The following is a 15,676-nucleotide window of genomic DNA, read 5'->3' as shown; positions in this document are numbered from 1 at the left end:
GGATTATAGTGAAATCAGATATGATGCTTGAATTTATTCATAACCATCAGAAATAGCAGTGAAGAGAAGGGTATGGGAAAAAATCTAGACTGTCTTCATTGCATCTCTCTTGACAGCCCCTATAATTGTCAATGCTATCATGTTTAAAAAAAAAAAAAAGAAATATAAATCAATCCAAGTGGGTCCCTGGAACCTTGTCAGCTTAAAGACAACTGTAACTGAAGTTCAGCTCCTCAGTAGGCTTTGCCTGCAGTGTGCCACCCCCGTCTTCCTCATATATTTGCTTGCTATAGTTCCTATTTTATTTTGGATCCTATGCCACCCCCTCTTCCCCCCATCTTCTTAATACTTCTTGGTTGTGGACACAAAATAACTAGTCTTGCCAAGTCATGCAGACTTTATAGCAATGTCATATGGAGTTGTGTAAGGTTGTATCCAGACAAAGTTATTTCTAAGGCATGCTTGGAAGATGGATTTGAAGTCTAGCACAGAAGCGTTAAGGAGAGTACTGCTCATGTGCTGTTACAGCAGTGGCCTGAAAAGGGGAGGAAGAAAAGGGAAATAGCTAGCTTAGACCATTCCAAGGAATGGCAAGCTGATCCTATGCCTAATGAAGAGCAAAGCTCCTGCTGATTTACTTTAAGAAAAGAGCAACATAAAATGTTCAATTATTTATCAAACTTGAGCTCACAAGCACAAATTTGAGGGTTTCTTTCCTCTGAAAAAGAAGGCCTGCACTTAGGTGAACATAGATGACTGCCCTTGTGCTTTTCAGCTGTTCCTTCTTGCCAAGATGGATCTTGACAGGATTAACAAGTAGTAATGAAGAGAGATATTTGCTCTTTTAAGAGGCAGCAATTGCATGAGTAAGTTTTCTTACTAGATGGTTGACATTTAAATGATAAAGTTATAAGGACATTTCTAAATAAACCATATACATCTGAGTCATTTCAGCCTGCAAACATTAAATTTTTAAGATGTAGGCTTCAGAGTGACCAGCTTCACAGTACGCTTATGCAGTTTGCCAGTAGTAGTACTAAGATAATATCTTGCATATAACAAACTTTGTAAATAGCATTGTACATAAGGAAGGTGCTGTACTGTAATATGTCGGTTTCTATAGCAGAGAATACATTCTTCTCAGTGAACATGGGAATCTCTCCATTCAGGTCCACTCACTGCTTAATTCTGTCCTCCTGTTCATTGCAGAACAACTAGCTCAGCTGGCAGCCAGTCTTAAAAGGCCAGAATTTGGTGCTCCAGGTCTTCCTGGCAGACCGGGGCCACCAGGTGCTCCAGGGCCTGCTGGTGAAAATGGCTTCCCAGGACAGCTTGGACCTCGTGGCTTGCCTGGCCTTAAAGGTCCCCCTGGTGAGATTGGTCGTAAAGGTCCTAAAGGTAAGAAATTCTGTAACTGGCTTTCAGCTGCCGAATGCTCTGGGGTTTTTTTTTGTTTGCTTGTTTCTTTTTTTCCTTTGGATTACAGGTTGTGGATGTATGTTGTACACATGCAAAGTCCAAAAAGATCCTGAATTAGGCACCTAAGCTGTTTCCTGTAACTTGTTGCCTCAGTTGCCCCAGTTATGAAAAGGCACATAGGCCTGGCCTCAGCAAGACTTGTTTATAAATCTGTTTTTTGTCATCAACTCACTTACTTAATATGAGAAAGGACAGGCATCTGCCTTGAACTAGAAGTAAAGCAGCTGAGTCAGATTCCTAATATTAATTCCCCCTCTCATGGACTTTTGAGTTTTGTGGCTTTCATATGCTGAAAAATTCCAGCAGTGATTCTCTCTTTCCTCCACTCAGTCTGGTTGTGGACCTCACTTTCACAAGACTTGCGATCCCAAAAGCTAACGTAAACAGTTGGATTCATTCGCTAATCTCTAGCCTACTTTTCTAAGTCTGTCCAGTTTCTCACATTACAAGTGACTGATAACAATCTGCCTCTTACTTGGCATAATACTTGAGCCATTTAACATCATCACACCATGTACCACAAGCTATTGATTCTCTGGAAAGGACAAATCCATAATAAAATTGACTTACCTTACACTTTACAAAAAATCTTTGATCTAAGTTAATCTCTTTTGTTCCTGACTGAGAGGTTTTATACCCCTCCAAAGGATTATACAGTAGAATTTTCTGCAAAGTTTTATGACCACTATGTATGTATTAGTTTCTATTCAGCAGCGATTTCAATTTGTTTTCTTGAAGGAAGGTTTTATTTAAAAATTGTATTTCTGCACAAAGCTGGTCTGTTGCTGGATTAGAGTGTTTACTTTTGTCTCAAGCTTTATTTGGAAGTAAAATTGGGAAAGCCTTTGAGAGAAGGAATAGACTACAAACAAAGCAAACCTTAACAGCATTGTTGCTGGAGCTCTGTTACTGTTTTCATTTAATGTAATGTCATCTGTATTCGCAGAAGCGAAAAGTGGAGATACAAAGCTGATCAGATATGCTGAATTTGATTCAGCACACAGCAGGCTGCACTGTGTTAATATTAAAAAGAAAATAATCTACAGAGCATAAAAAACCACCGAACAAGCAAGGTGCTTTGTTTCCTATCTTAATTGTCATCAAATACCAAGCTACCTTACAGTAAACCTTGAAATACAACTACAGATACATGAGAAGTGGTGAATGCTCTCATGTGCAAAAGCTATCATGATGGTACATGGCAGGCACCCTGAAAAAAATCTCAGTGCTTCCCTCTGGATTCCTGGTAGTTACCAGAGTTCCACAGAAGTCACAGAGATGAACTGACTCCCCATCCATTTGGGGAGTTGTCTGAGATCAGAGTGAGAAGAAAAGGGTATCTAGGACGTGATAAAAGGGAAGAGGAGAAGGAGGTGGAGAATGGTTTAGAAGGTCATAATAAAGAGGAGATAGAAACACAAAAATGTGTTACCATGACATAGAGCAGAAGATACAAAGGTACGGTGATTTTAACAGCATCAACAACAGAGTCAAAAAAGAGGTGGCTTAAGGAAGGAGATTATAGTGACTTTAATCAGCAATCTGGGGTAGTGAAGGAGGGCAGAAACAGAAATAAGTTGGAGAAGTTTGGGGTAGCCAGCAGTAAACACTATTCCAAAGTGTTCAGTGGCTGGAAATAGCAGTATATGTGGGTAACCTGACATCAGTGCTTCCAGTAGCTGTATTTACAAAGACAGGCTGAATCGCCATGTTGACTAGGGAGACTGAAGTGTAGAGATTAGATTCCTTTTCTAGTACCCTGTGTGCATCTTTTATTGAAACTTGGACTTTTGTACTGACTCTTGTGTTCCTTTACATAGCCTCTTTTTGTTTCTGCTGTGTCATTTCTAGGCAAGCCACAAACCCAACAGTCTATGCTAATGTTCCTCACTGCAGTACAATGAAATATGGAAGTATAACATAAAGTTCAGTCAACTATTGTTAGGCCTATACTTGTGACTTTTGACTTGCAGCAAAAAAAAAAAAGAAAATCAAGAGTTTACATAGGGTATTCACAGGTGGTAAATATACGTACTTTTGTGAAATATATATGGTGAACAGAATTTGAACTTCACAACCAAGACAACAAAAAAAGCTTCCTATTACTAAGATGCTTCTTGTTTGGAGCAACATGTGAGTCTGAAGAAAAACGGGGTGCCTACCAGAGAAAAGTCTCCATAATACCAAAGTTTGTTGTTTTACTTTTATGAACATCTTATGTGGATGTCAACACAATACTGTAATCTGTGCAAGCCAGCTTCTCTTTTCTTCAGTGTGCTAGCTGCCTCAAGGACCAGCATGTGAGAATTTTTTCTACTTAGCTGAGTTCACATGGTCTTGCAAGAGCCCTCGGCCAGTAAACCCAGTCTGTATTCCAAAAGAGCCTCTGTACTTCTGAGTTTGGTTTATTTCCGTTATATAGGCTACGGCATATTTCATGTGGTACTTACTGTCCAGCTCCAGGTGTTGTTTTTTGGTTGGTTTTTTTTCCCTCCTACATGTCTAGTTCTAAGTATAACTCAAATGGGGGCAAAAAAACCCAAAACAAATCCCAAACATCTTACAAGGACAAATGTCAGGACATCATTCAAAGATGCTAAGAATATATACAGCCACCTGAATTCTCTACTTATTAACTGCTCACCTCTGAGAGGGAACTTACTGAAAGTAATACTCCAAGCAGACTGTAACTAATGTTTCATGAATTTGCTGTAGGTGAACCAGGAGAAAGAGGAGAAAGAGGATTTCCAGGCAGAGGACTGAAAGGTTACCCTGGACCAAGAGGTCTTCCAGGTAAATATAAGAGGGTGAGGATAAAGAAGAAGAGATGTAGTAAAAATTTATCCAGAACTGATACTTCAAGCTGTCTTGAAAAGATAAAAGGTGTCCATTAAGCAATAAACTTCCAGATAACAGTACTTCATAATTTTTACTTAATAGTTACTGTTACAGTCACAAATCAGAATTAAAAGCTCTTTTACTAAAGAGGTACCACCCCTTTAAGTCAGTGTAAAACAATTAGGAAAAATGTATTTAAAAAAAAAAAAGGCATTAAAAAAAAAGAGGCAGTCACACACACACACATATATATAAAATTGCCTCTTTTTATATAAATATATTATTTATATATGTATTTTAAATATATATAAAAACCAATTTATATGTATATAAAAAACAATTATTTTTTTTAAAAATATATATATAACAAAAAAAGCCCACAAACCCCAGATTATCTCATTGGCAGCCACAGCAGCCTTCAAAATCTCCATTCATAATTTAGGACACTCAAAGTACAGTTCTCCTTTATTTTTGTGGTAATTAATTGCAGTATCATGTAATAGAGGTCCAGGACAGATTCTTGCTGATAAATGAAGCACAGCTGGCCTCTAGTGGCCAGTGAATGAAAATAAACATTATTTCCATCAGTATCTCTCTACAGCATGTTTCTGTCTATATATATAGACAGAAATTACCAAAATTTGTTCTCTTTGTAAAAAGAAAAAAAATTCAGGTTGGTATATACTGATACCTAGGACATCTGTGAAACTCAGAGTTGTCTTCTTTAAAATTTATCATTGGAAGAGGCTTACTAAAATCACTTTAGTGCTCAGCAGTTCTGCTGTATACATCTATTTCCCCACCACATCTGAGTGGAGAATAAAAATAAATTCTTGACATGTCTCTTTCCAGAGCACTAACGTAACTCTGAAGGAGTGAGTAGTATCTACACCTTCCTATGCATCACCAACAGGGTTGTCTGCAGTGTTGTACTGCATAGCTTTTAATAGCAGCAGATCTGCACCAGTATAACTGGAGAGGACTGGGACTGAACTTTCATTGCTGTAGATGAGTAAACACAGCCTGGTTGTCTGTTAGAGGAAAACCGTCCCTCTAAGTAGGTGCCTCTCTGGGGAACCCACTGAGAGCGGCAAACACCCATCTTCATACAGCTGTTAAGAACAGGATGTTCAGTAAAGCTACATGCGTACTAAGCAAGTCACATGCTGCCGATTTTTAGACCTGCATCCGCTTTTCCAGGTGAACCAGGCAAACCCAGCTACGGCAGGGAAGGCCGTGATGGTGAACGAGGTCTCCCTGGGGTGGCCGGTCAGCCTGGGGTTCCTGGTCCTCCTGGCCCTCCTGGCCCTCCTGGGTACTGCGAGCCATCGTCTTGCAGAATGCAAGCTGGACAGAGAGCTGGTAAGAACACGAAAGGGCCGTGAATGGGCAACGAAAGTGCCACGAAGCGTCGGCGTCAATTTACTTCCCGCACAGACAGCTGAGTAAAAAATAAGGAATGAAGGAGAAATACAAACAAGAAGAAACCTTTCAACCAAGGCTGCAGTAAGGCATTTTTAACACAGTGGTTGTACATTCTTTCTAAAGGTGTACTTTAGCAACACAAGCTGGAACAATGGTGGTTACAGAAATACACAGGTGATGCCTTCTGGCTTTTTCCCTTTGGGGGAAAAGAAAAGGCACTTGTCTGTCTTTTTTTGGTTTTTTTTTAATAAAGAGTTTCTGTGATTTTTCCTCTTCCCCTACTTAATTCCTATGTACGATGTACAGTGAAATAACATGTCTTCAGTCAACAAATAAAGAAGGAACAGTTTATTTCCTTCAGTTGTAGCTATTCTTTTATGCTTATAAAATAAATTCCAGAGCACGCCCGAGCAAATTACATGTCATGCACAGTAATTTCATTGTATGTATGTGCTGTACAGGATATGCTAAGCGTCCCTCAGCTCTTCAATTCAATTGCAGAAACACAGCTGGGAGGCTGTTCCTAGGAAAACCTACCACCCCTGACACCTTTTATGCTGTAAATCTCTGTAAAGGTATGATCGCTGGGTTGTCATGAATAAGCCATGTGGAATAACCTCTTCATTTTCCACTCCAATTTGTGTTGCATTCGTAATTTCGTATGAAGCCTATTCCAGCTTGCCTCCTTCTATGTGAAATGAAAGTAAAAGGCTAGTAGCCACTGTTGAGAGAATTTTAAGTCCCAGAAATATAGAAGTTTTATAGTAGAGATTACAGATTTTGAAGTAACATCTGTGGTTGTACAAAAAGCAAATAAATAATGTTTTAACCCCCTATATGTTTTTGTATGTATGGTTACATTCAATACCAATAAAGAGAACAGCTAGAAGACCATCATGAGACATCCCAAGTTGCCTTTTTTTAGATAAGCTCAATTTTTAGAGGAAAATGTGCAATGTGGATATTTTGTTTCTCTCTGTATAAATTAAACTATTTGTGGTTTTGACTTTACTTTCTTTGAAGTGTATTCTCTCTCAAAGACAACAATGAAGCCATCCTATGATGTTTCCTTTCATTTCACTATTAGTCATCCAAATTTTCAAATACAAACTTTGGCACGCTTGCTTTAAGCATTGATTTTTTTTCCTAGCCCTTAATTGTCTCTGTTCTAAATAGTTGACCTGTATGCCATGTGAGAATAGAAAGAAATAGCACAATCAGTTGAGCTATGCATTTTGCATGTAATGTGTAAGACAACACTAAAGGGAAAAGTACTGGTATAATACATACTCTAAAAGGAATTATTGAAAAAAGTAATAGATAAGACTTCCCCAAACCAAACCTGATGCTCTAGCTGCATCTAAGAGCTGCTTCTCTGGCACCTCATGTGTTGACAGAAAATGCCTGAATAGAGATCACTTGAGAGAAAAATGGCTGATAAAGCTGCTTACTAAAAGAAAGTATATTTGCACATTTATTAGAGACTTTTGAGAATGAGTTAAATGGGATTAATTTTTATAATCTTTCTGTCCCTTGCACAGCCCAGTATTTTAAATGATAAAATATGAAAGAGGTTGAATTTTTACAATTAAGTCTTATCTACAAGTGTCTACTACACTCTCTCTAGTTCCACAGAAGCAACACTAGGTGAGATTTCAGGGAGAAGGGGGAAGAAAATAGGCATAAAGAAATATGTCATCCTTGCCAGAGACTCTGGGCAAAGCCTGAGACTGAACAGTTTTCCTGCACCTCATTTGTCCAAACTTTCTCATAACCCACATCTCCTAATTTAACTCTACAAGAAGTCATGAGACTAGATGAGTGCAAAGAATTTCATTCTCAAGAAACAAATCCAGACGATCACATACCAAGTGATTAGCTTGTTCACACATAAAGGTGTTCTCTAAAGTTTTAGAATTAGGTCAGTTTTTACTGATTTAGGACATAGTCCTCAAAAGTACTCCTTACGTAGTGCAACAAATAAAACGTTAGTGGTAATGACAAACTGTAGTTTCACCAGCAAACTTTTATTTTGACTATAAAGTGTGTAAAACTGTTGAAAAGAAAAAAACCTAAACAACCGATAACAGAATGAAACTATTATTTTCCATATGTAACGCATAAACATAATGAATCAAAAGAAGCAACCCCCCCCAGCATTTAAATACAAATGTGAAGTGCTTTAAAAAATATAGTCTGAAAAATGCATAAAATTCCACAATGGAAAGAAACTCATGTAGGAGAGAAAACATTCATATGTAAAAAACAAATCAGAACTATTACAATCAAACAAATTCAACACTGAGGGTCAATTCAATGCAGAATCTATGTAAGTGGATAGCTTAAGAGTGTGACAGATTTTCTGCCTTCAAGCTGATACGTGAGTTTTAACTTAAAATACAGAACCAAAGAATAAATCCTCAAGCCTATTATAAGTCATTATGGGACACGTTGGTTAATCTAAGTATTTACCAATCCCAAATCTTGTGCAAGAGTGGAACAATTTTACTTGAAGAATGGTAGATCGTGTACCAAAAAAATATCAGGAACTGAAATTTATTAATGGCACATTCAAGTAAATAAAGATTTGGAAAATAAAGACAGAATTATTAATTTAAATGAAAGGTGTATCAACTGTGGTGATACAGAAAAAAATAGTGCTAGTTTAAATAAATATATTTAGAAGGCACAAAGCAAAGAGGTTGAGAGGTTTCACAAGCCACTGACAGCGTGCCGCCCATTCTAACCAGATGCTCCTGGAATCTCAGTGAAGTCCTGAGTAAATCTTGTTCAACATCGTAACATACTATGAGATTTCTTGAACAGAAGACTAAAGAAAATCACTTTTACCCATCAGGATCTCTATCACCACTCCTAATTCTGGAGGTGTGACTGCACTGTGATAAATACATTTTTTAGCTCCCCAGTTAAGTGGAAGCAGGAACCAAGAGAAAACTCTTTAACTGTCCTCAAAATAATAACCAATTCTTCACAAAGCCCACCTGGTATGTTAAAATCTTGACTGCAATGCTTTCCCTACTAGGCTACTATTAAGTATTAGTAACACTGCTGCTGAATACTGTAATAAAATATATATATGTTGTACATCTATAGTTTATATACAGAAAGAGAGTTTATGTATGAATTTATAAGTTTTCTGTCACAGCCATCACTGGGTTCAAGCAACCTAGTAGGAACTGCTACCAAAAACTCTTGTGAATGTTTCAGAAAGGCTGAAGTCTCTCTGTAGCCAGAGGAGCTCTAGAGCGCCGTTCGGAGCTCCTCCTTGAGGCAGGAAAGCAAGGCGAGGGAGGATCGCGCTGAGGTTTGCTTCCCGGAATACCCTAGTCGTGATCTGAGTTTACCCAGAGCCAAAACACGGATCTACAACCAAATGTGCTCTTCCTTCAAAAAGGGAAAGTGTCAACAGATGATACTTTCAAGGTTACTTGAAGGACAGAGGGAACAAGAAACCAAGTCCCTTACTTTCCGAGACAACAGTGCTGGCTCCTCCTAGCAGAGCACAGCAATTGCGCTCCATGTACAAACGTGTGCTGCATTTTTGCAAATGTTTTTAAATTGCTTAGATAATTGGGTGAAATGCGTGTGCTGGACCTGCTCATCACTGTATTGTTCTTTGGCCATGTAGTCTCTGCTTCCTTTATACATAAAAACGCAGTCACTGCAGCAACTCTGCTCATGGCTCACAGGTAAAGAAGAAATGTCTTTTATTTTGTAGGGCAGGTTACTCCCATCTGATTTGTTACCGCTTCAGTTTTATTCCCCTCAATCTTTTGTTTTACTGTTCTTTTTTGCTTGCTGTGTACGCATTCGAAAGGACTAGTAAAACTGTGGCAGCTTCAGGCGATATATGAAGCAAGCCTGCTGAAGCCACTATGGAATTTAAAGAAAGAAAATCAAGTTAGCAGTCAAATCATTACCTAGCATCCTTTAAAATGCCAGTGACATAGGAGTTCTCCCTTTTTCTCCTGGGAGGGTTAGGCAGCAAGAGAACAATGAAAATACCTAAAGTTACCTACAGTTAAACAGTTCAGTGAATCAGTTTCTTGAATAAAAGTGATTATGTTATACTCAGACAAGAAAGTTATCTGCATCTGGTTCAGAGATTATATTAACTTCCATAAATTTTACATATATATATATGTAAGGCCAAGGTTTTTCACTTTTTTTTTTTTTCTCCAGACTGTGGACCCCTAAGTTTCACCGACCCGTAGGAAGCAGAAACCTGACCCCAGTGTGGTCAAAAGCAACCCCCCCCCGAATTCAGCCAGCCCAGGCTTGCAGCCCCAGCGCCGAATGCTCCCCAGCGCTCGCTGCGGCAGCTTTGTGCCTCTCCTCTCTCTCGTTGGCAGTTGCATCCTCCCTCTCGTGATTTGACACGGAAGGAAGGGTTGCCGTTTCTAAAAAAGTATGGGAAACATTTCCATTTCCATCCAGAATCCTATTTCAGGTGTAAATGGCCACATAATAACATAAAAAGCAATTTTCTATCCACTTAATACGTTTCCATTGAATCGAACCTTAAATGTTGCAAACCAAAAATATAATGAAGGAAAGAAGCAACCAGTTGGCACCTACTGCGATTCATTCAGTGACAGCTGCATATAATTCAAAAATGAAAGAAAATAATAAGGTATGTCATTGAAAATCCTTCAAATATGTTGACTGGAGACAGAATATATTTACATTGAAACTTCAGTAAATAATTAAACACATTTGTGTTTGTAGAACAGCAGACTTGGAGATAAAACTGCTAAAAGACATGTAGACTACATTCTTTTTAGCTACAAACTTCTTTTGGTCTAGAATCTGTAACATTTGTTAGCAATTAATACTTGAAAACCACAATTCCTTAAGGTACTGTAGAGCTTGGGTTTTCCACTTAAACACCAACCCAGGCAAGGTCACGGTTAAACTTGTTCTCCATGGCCTACAGCCACCTACATGGGTGCAGATGGATTTGAACATCCACCCAGTACAATCTGGTTGTAGTGGGCATAACAGATTTCAAGGAAAATTTACATGACTCCGTACATCCAGAATCTAACAAAAACATCATAAACCCTGCTCCCAAACCAACCTTGTTTTGATTCCTGAGATTCTTCTCATGTTCTAACATGCCGTTACAGCCGTTCTACTGCACTGGTCAAATGCGAGGCTAGAGGGTGGCTTTACGTAGTATATTTAGAGAAACAAGTTTATAAAAACGCTAGTTTCGCCCATGGGTTTTTTACAAGACTTTTATGTAAACATTACAGGAAAAGAAGAAAAAAATTGAGCGTGCGCTGACATGAAAAATAGTATTTCACCCTTGTGAAAAAGAAGTGGCAAAATATTTTGTGTGATTATCCATTAATTTAAAAAATACACTTATTTAATAAAGCTGTGCATATCTAACATCTGTCATAGTCCACAATCCTAAAACATAAATGGAGGATGGATGATACAATCAATCCTGTTTCCATATCACAGTGCTCTTTTAGCATTTAAACCAAATCCAGTTTAAGACATAATTATTGGTTCCTAAAGCATTACTAAGCAGGCTGCACTGTTACTCGATCGTACGAAGTATGCTGTTGTAATTTTTATTAACCTTAGCAGACTGCCTGCTCCTCTAGAGCCAAACATCACTGCAGTGGACATAAACGATGCCCGAAAGCAGGACGTCCCACTACCTACCGCATGTTCTTCTATAACATGTGTATATATACAAAACACAAATAAAATCTAAGCCTACTACTTGAAAATAATCCAAGAAAGGCAGTATTTCTGCAAATACTACCATGCCAAACTAAATGGATTTTAGGGGAAAAAAAAAAAAGAAAAAAAAAAAGTCAGGCTCAAGAACAAAATCAGAAACACTGACTCTTGTGCCGTGAGTCTTCGCAGCACTGGGGCATTTCTTGCGCTGCCCAGCGAGTTAAGCCGGGGCTTTGTCCCTTGTGCTGAAAAGACGTTTTGAACTCCACCGTGTGGACAAACGGAGTTATGCTGCAGCCTCAGAAAAGTTTCCCTCTTACCAATTTTACTACTTTCTTCAGGCAAACTGAGTAGTTCTGCACATAGCTATTTGAAGAAAATCCCAACACCTTCTTAGTAGGTGATAAAGCAACTTGCTGTAAAATATAATGGTCTGACCCTGAACTAGAGCAAAGCTTAGAGAGCTTTTAAGAAAGGTTTAAAACATTTCGACAAAGATATTTCAGTTCAAAGTCCTGCTGCACGTAAACATTCCCAAATCAGAAAAAGACCTTATGCTACTGGAAAAAATAATCCTCTGTGTTTAGTTCCTTGCAATGCTTACTGCAGCACAGACTGCTCAAAACAGATATGAAATTGATAAAGCAAATTAAAAAACAGATTAGCACTCCTCTGCCCGCCCCGGCCCCCTTCCCAAAAACTAAGACAACATCAGTCTGAAACTGCAAAGACATTTCAGGGGCTAAACCTCAAAATCATGCAGAAGTATGCTTCCAGCTACATTCTGCTACCAATTCTAAAAATATAGAGTAGGAGCAAAGCCAGCGTGAAGTAAAGTTAAGCTGGGATTAATGCTTTTCTACCTCAGCGAAGAATGCGGCATCTTTAAAAAGGTATTGAGATAGCCTGTATAAAAAAATACCCGTTTTCTCACATGAGAAAATGAAAGTGGGCTTTTAGCAAAATAAAAAACAATGCAACAAGATAATTACCAAAGTTACCTGCAAATCAATTGAAAGTGTTCAAATACATTTTAAAAAGACCTTTAGATTTGAGCCTATAAAAAGAAAAAGGTATCCGTAGGAAACATAGATGAAAAAATAAAACTTCTTCAAATATAAAAAGTGTTCTGCTTTTCGATAAGTTCAAGTAAATTAACATACAGCAATTGCATCCGGCAGATAACAGATGCTCAGTTTCAGCTAGCTAAAAGGCCCAAAATATACACATACCACTGATGCGGTGCAATAGTCTTTGTACAGCCTTCCAGGTCGGGGGCTGCTCGGAAACCTCTCAGTCACGCGGACGCTCTTGACAAGACAGCACCCTTTTCGGTATTATCACAGAAAATGAAGTTTAAAATTAACTTACGAAGTAAAAAAATATTTCGATTTTTACATACATTGGAATTACTAGAGAAGTAAAAAGAAATCGATGAAAAAAAAAAAAATCATGCAAGATACCTGACCAGCAGTTCGTTTTGGCTGAGTGGAAACCAGTACGTGGGGCCCGTTCCTCCGCTGGTGTGCGTATGTACGTACGTACATACACCGACCCGTACGTCGCTGCAAGGCTCCCGGCTTCGCTCGCCGGCCGCCCGGGCAAGCCCAGCGCTGGGTTCCCTCACCGCCTGCCGCGGGCACGGGAGGTGTGGATGGGGAGCGGTGTGGGGTTTTTTTTGGGGGGAGCACTCGTTCCAAACGCGCCTTCGCCCGCCGAGCGGAGGCCTGGAGAAGGGGCCGGTGTTGGCTCCGGAGGGATGAGCAGAAAAGGAGGCACGAGGACTGCGGTTCGCCCGTGGGCTTCGACCCATCCGTCCTCATCCTCACGAGGGACAGGGAAGGCAGCCTGACCCCCCCAAGGGGTCCCCAGCTGCAGGGCGTTATCACAGCTCGTGGATTCCCTTCAGGAGATGGTTTCACAGTAGCCCCCAGGTTCTCTGCTGTCCTCCTGCCCTCTCCTCTCCCATTTAGACCTCTCGGTTTACGGAAAGATCTTTGTGCCAAGCACCTTCTTGCCTCCAAACACCTAACTGACTAACAAGCCGAGCGGCTATGCTTTCGTTCTCCAAAAACATGCCTGAAGGCTTGCCTGCGCTCCCCAGCTACCTGGGTGAGCTCCACCACCTCCTGCGCTCACCTCGCTCCTCCAGGCTGGGTACAAGGGCTAGGAACGCTATTCAGAACGAATACCAACGTGGTGGGTTTTTTTCTTTTAAAGACTCCCATCAGTCATTCCTCACTGTTTTTTAAGCAAAACCCAGAAGTCAGCCAGATTCGTGTCTCACAACAGCTCCTCTGGAACGCAGCACTTTAATTTGGGAGTTGCAGCTCAGGACTGCTCAAAGTCACCAAAACCACTTCCCTGCCTGATGTGGGAGAGGATGACCGGCTTCCTAACGGCGGGGCAAGAGCCCTCAGTGCTGCTTTTGTACTACGGATTTATTCTGAGGTTGTGGGTTACAGCTGTCCATGTTCCCTCAATAGCACCTGCACTTTCTATTGCACTGTAGCAAATTCCGTAGGACTCGTGTAGGATCATCTGTTTCCTAATAATCAGGAGTGAAACTTTGGCCAATCCTCCTCCCTCCTTCTCAGAATCAGCCTCTGCGTGATCGATTTTCTCCGTCTTTTCTTTTGCTCAGCCCTTGGAGCTCTACAGGATTTACACTTTGTTCTGTTTTCCTCTTCGTTGATGACATCTGGTCCTGTAGGATTTACTGAATACCTGCAAACTGCATGCAGTCGTCCTCTCTGTAGTACACCTTTCCAAGGAGTTATTACACCAGTTATTAGGACCTGCGAGTCTTGCATTCTACTGTCTCCATGTTCTTCTCAGGCTTATTTTGGCAGATGATTATTGCAGGAGGAAGAGGGAAACTGTGCCACCAGTAAGATTAGAGGCTTGTGAAGTTCCTTCTTTGACTGTCTCACTCTGTACCCACCACCCTCTGCTCTAAAGCAAGGGATCGCCTTTGCTGTAGCAGACGTAACGGCAGAGTAGCTTGATTACAGGCGATGATACTACACTTACTAAGTCCACGTAACGGTTAGGAGACGTGTCAGTTCTCAGTTGGGAACATCAACACCAGCCCCTAGCAGTTTAATACCTGGAGTATATGTAACCAGGACTAAACGAACGTACAAGCCCTCAGCTGGGACAACATCCAGTCAGGAGAGAAGCTTCTTGGGGCTACATCTGGCGATTTCCAGTCAGTCTGAAGCTAAACGTCGGATGGGATTAGAGAGATGCTAAACACATCTTCGTTCCCGTCTTTGACATCTAGGAAGCGACTGAAACGGTGGGTAGCGTTCGTAGTGCACGGCGCTGACCTGGTTCAGAAGGTGTGCCGGAGCCTTCGCGAGGGACGTGAACATTTAGGCTAAACTGAATTCCCAGCGCTCCAGCTCAGGTCCTGCATTCGCCACGAACAGGTATGCTTTAAAACTTCAGAAATGCATTTTCTCCTTTTCAACTTCACCACCAGCAAGAAAAATAAAGCCAGCTTACATACTGAGGCATACATACTGTCTTAAGTTATAATAAAATATTTTTTGTTTGAAGAAAGAAGCTTATGAAAGCTATTTGGGCCTATTTTCTCCTCTAAGCAAAATAAATATGAGAAATGTAACACATGGAATGCACTCTGGAAAATATATGTCATCATTTCGTACTTATGACACTGCAAATAACATAGAAAAAGGCTCAATTCCGTGCCTTATAAATTATCTACATACCGTGCAGTGTCGAGGGGAAAAAAAAAATAATAAAAATGCACCAAATATTTCAAAGGTTAAATTAACTTATTGAGAGGAGTGAAAAGTGACGGTGAACCCAAGTGTCTAGGGGAGAGGGTTTTTATTTCCCGCTGCTGCGTGACCGAGTCTGTGATACGTGGTAATAGCAATCTGCCGGATTGCATCTCCCATTGGGTCCGGGTGGCCCCTGCGGTCCGGGTGAGCCTGGCGTTCCCGGCGGGCCTGGCAGGCCGGTAGCTGGTAAAACAAAATTAGAATTAGCAGAGCCCTCGCCAGAGCGTGCTCAGCGCCCCGCGTTTCGTCCCTGGCAGTCAGCTGCGTGCCAGCTCATCCGCGAGAAGGCAGGCGGGTCTGACCTCACGCTACGACCGAGCTCGGGAGGGAAGGCACGGGTCTAAAACCGGCGTGAAAACCAGGAGAAAGGCCTGTTAGTTCATAAATTACAATAGCAGAAA

The 15,676-nt window shown here is 40.5% G+C and overlaps 2 protein-coding genes across 7 annotated transcripts in view; one reads left to right on the top strand and one right to left on the bottom strand.

Annotated features, from left to right (window-relative positions):
• The window catches only part of COL9A1 (collagen type IX alpha 1 chain), a 69,925-nt gene extending 64,007 nt beyond the window's left edge, over nt 1-5,918 (top strand). For both annotated transcript variants that reach the window (XM_069804599.1, XM_069804598.1), the window contains 3 exons: nt 1,210-1,398; nt 4,195-4,272; nt 5,518-5,918. In XM_069804599.1, coding sequence (XP_069660700.1) covers nt 1,210-1,398; nt 4,195-4,272; nt 5,518-5,702 — 452 coding nt within the window. In that variant the 3' untranslated portion in view covers nt 5,703-5,918. The remainder of the gene's footprint in view (nt 1-1,209; nt 1,399-4,194; nt 4,273-5,517) is intronic.
• A 1,830-nt stretch (nt 5,919-7,748) lies between these two features.
• Nucleotides 7,749-15,676, bottom strand: part of COL19A1 (collagen type XIX alpha 1 chain) — a 207,534-nt gene continuing 199,606 nt past the window's right edge. For 4 of the 5 annotated variants that reach the window (XM_069804592.1, XM_069804595.1, XM_069804594.1 and 1 more), the window contains one exon: nt 7,749-15,458. In XM_069804592.1, coding sequence (XP_069660693.1) covers nt 15,322-15,458 — 137 coding nt within the window. In that variant the 3' untranslated portion in view covers nt 7,749-15,321. The remainder of the gene's footprint in view (nt 15,459-15,676) is intronic. The other variant, XR_011328356.1, reaches the window with a different exon arrangement.

This window comes from Haliaeetus albicilla, chromosome 17, assembly GCF_947461875.1.
Source record: "Haliaeetus albicilla chromosome 17, bHalAlb1.1, whole genome shotgun sequence".
Classification (NCBI taxonomy): Eukaryota; Metazoa; Chordata; class Aves; order Accipitriformes; family Accipitridae; genus Haliaeetus; species Haliaeetus albicilla.
The sequence above is the reverse complement of the archived record's forward strand: the minus strand, read 5'-3'. Positions and strand labels throughout refer to the sequence as shown.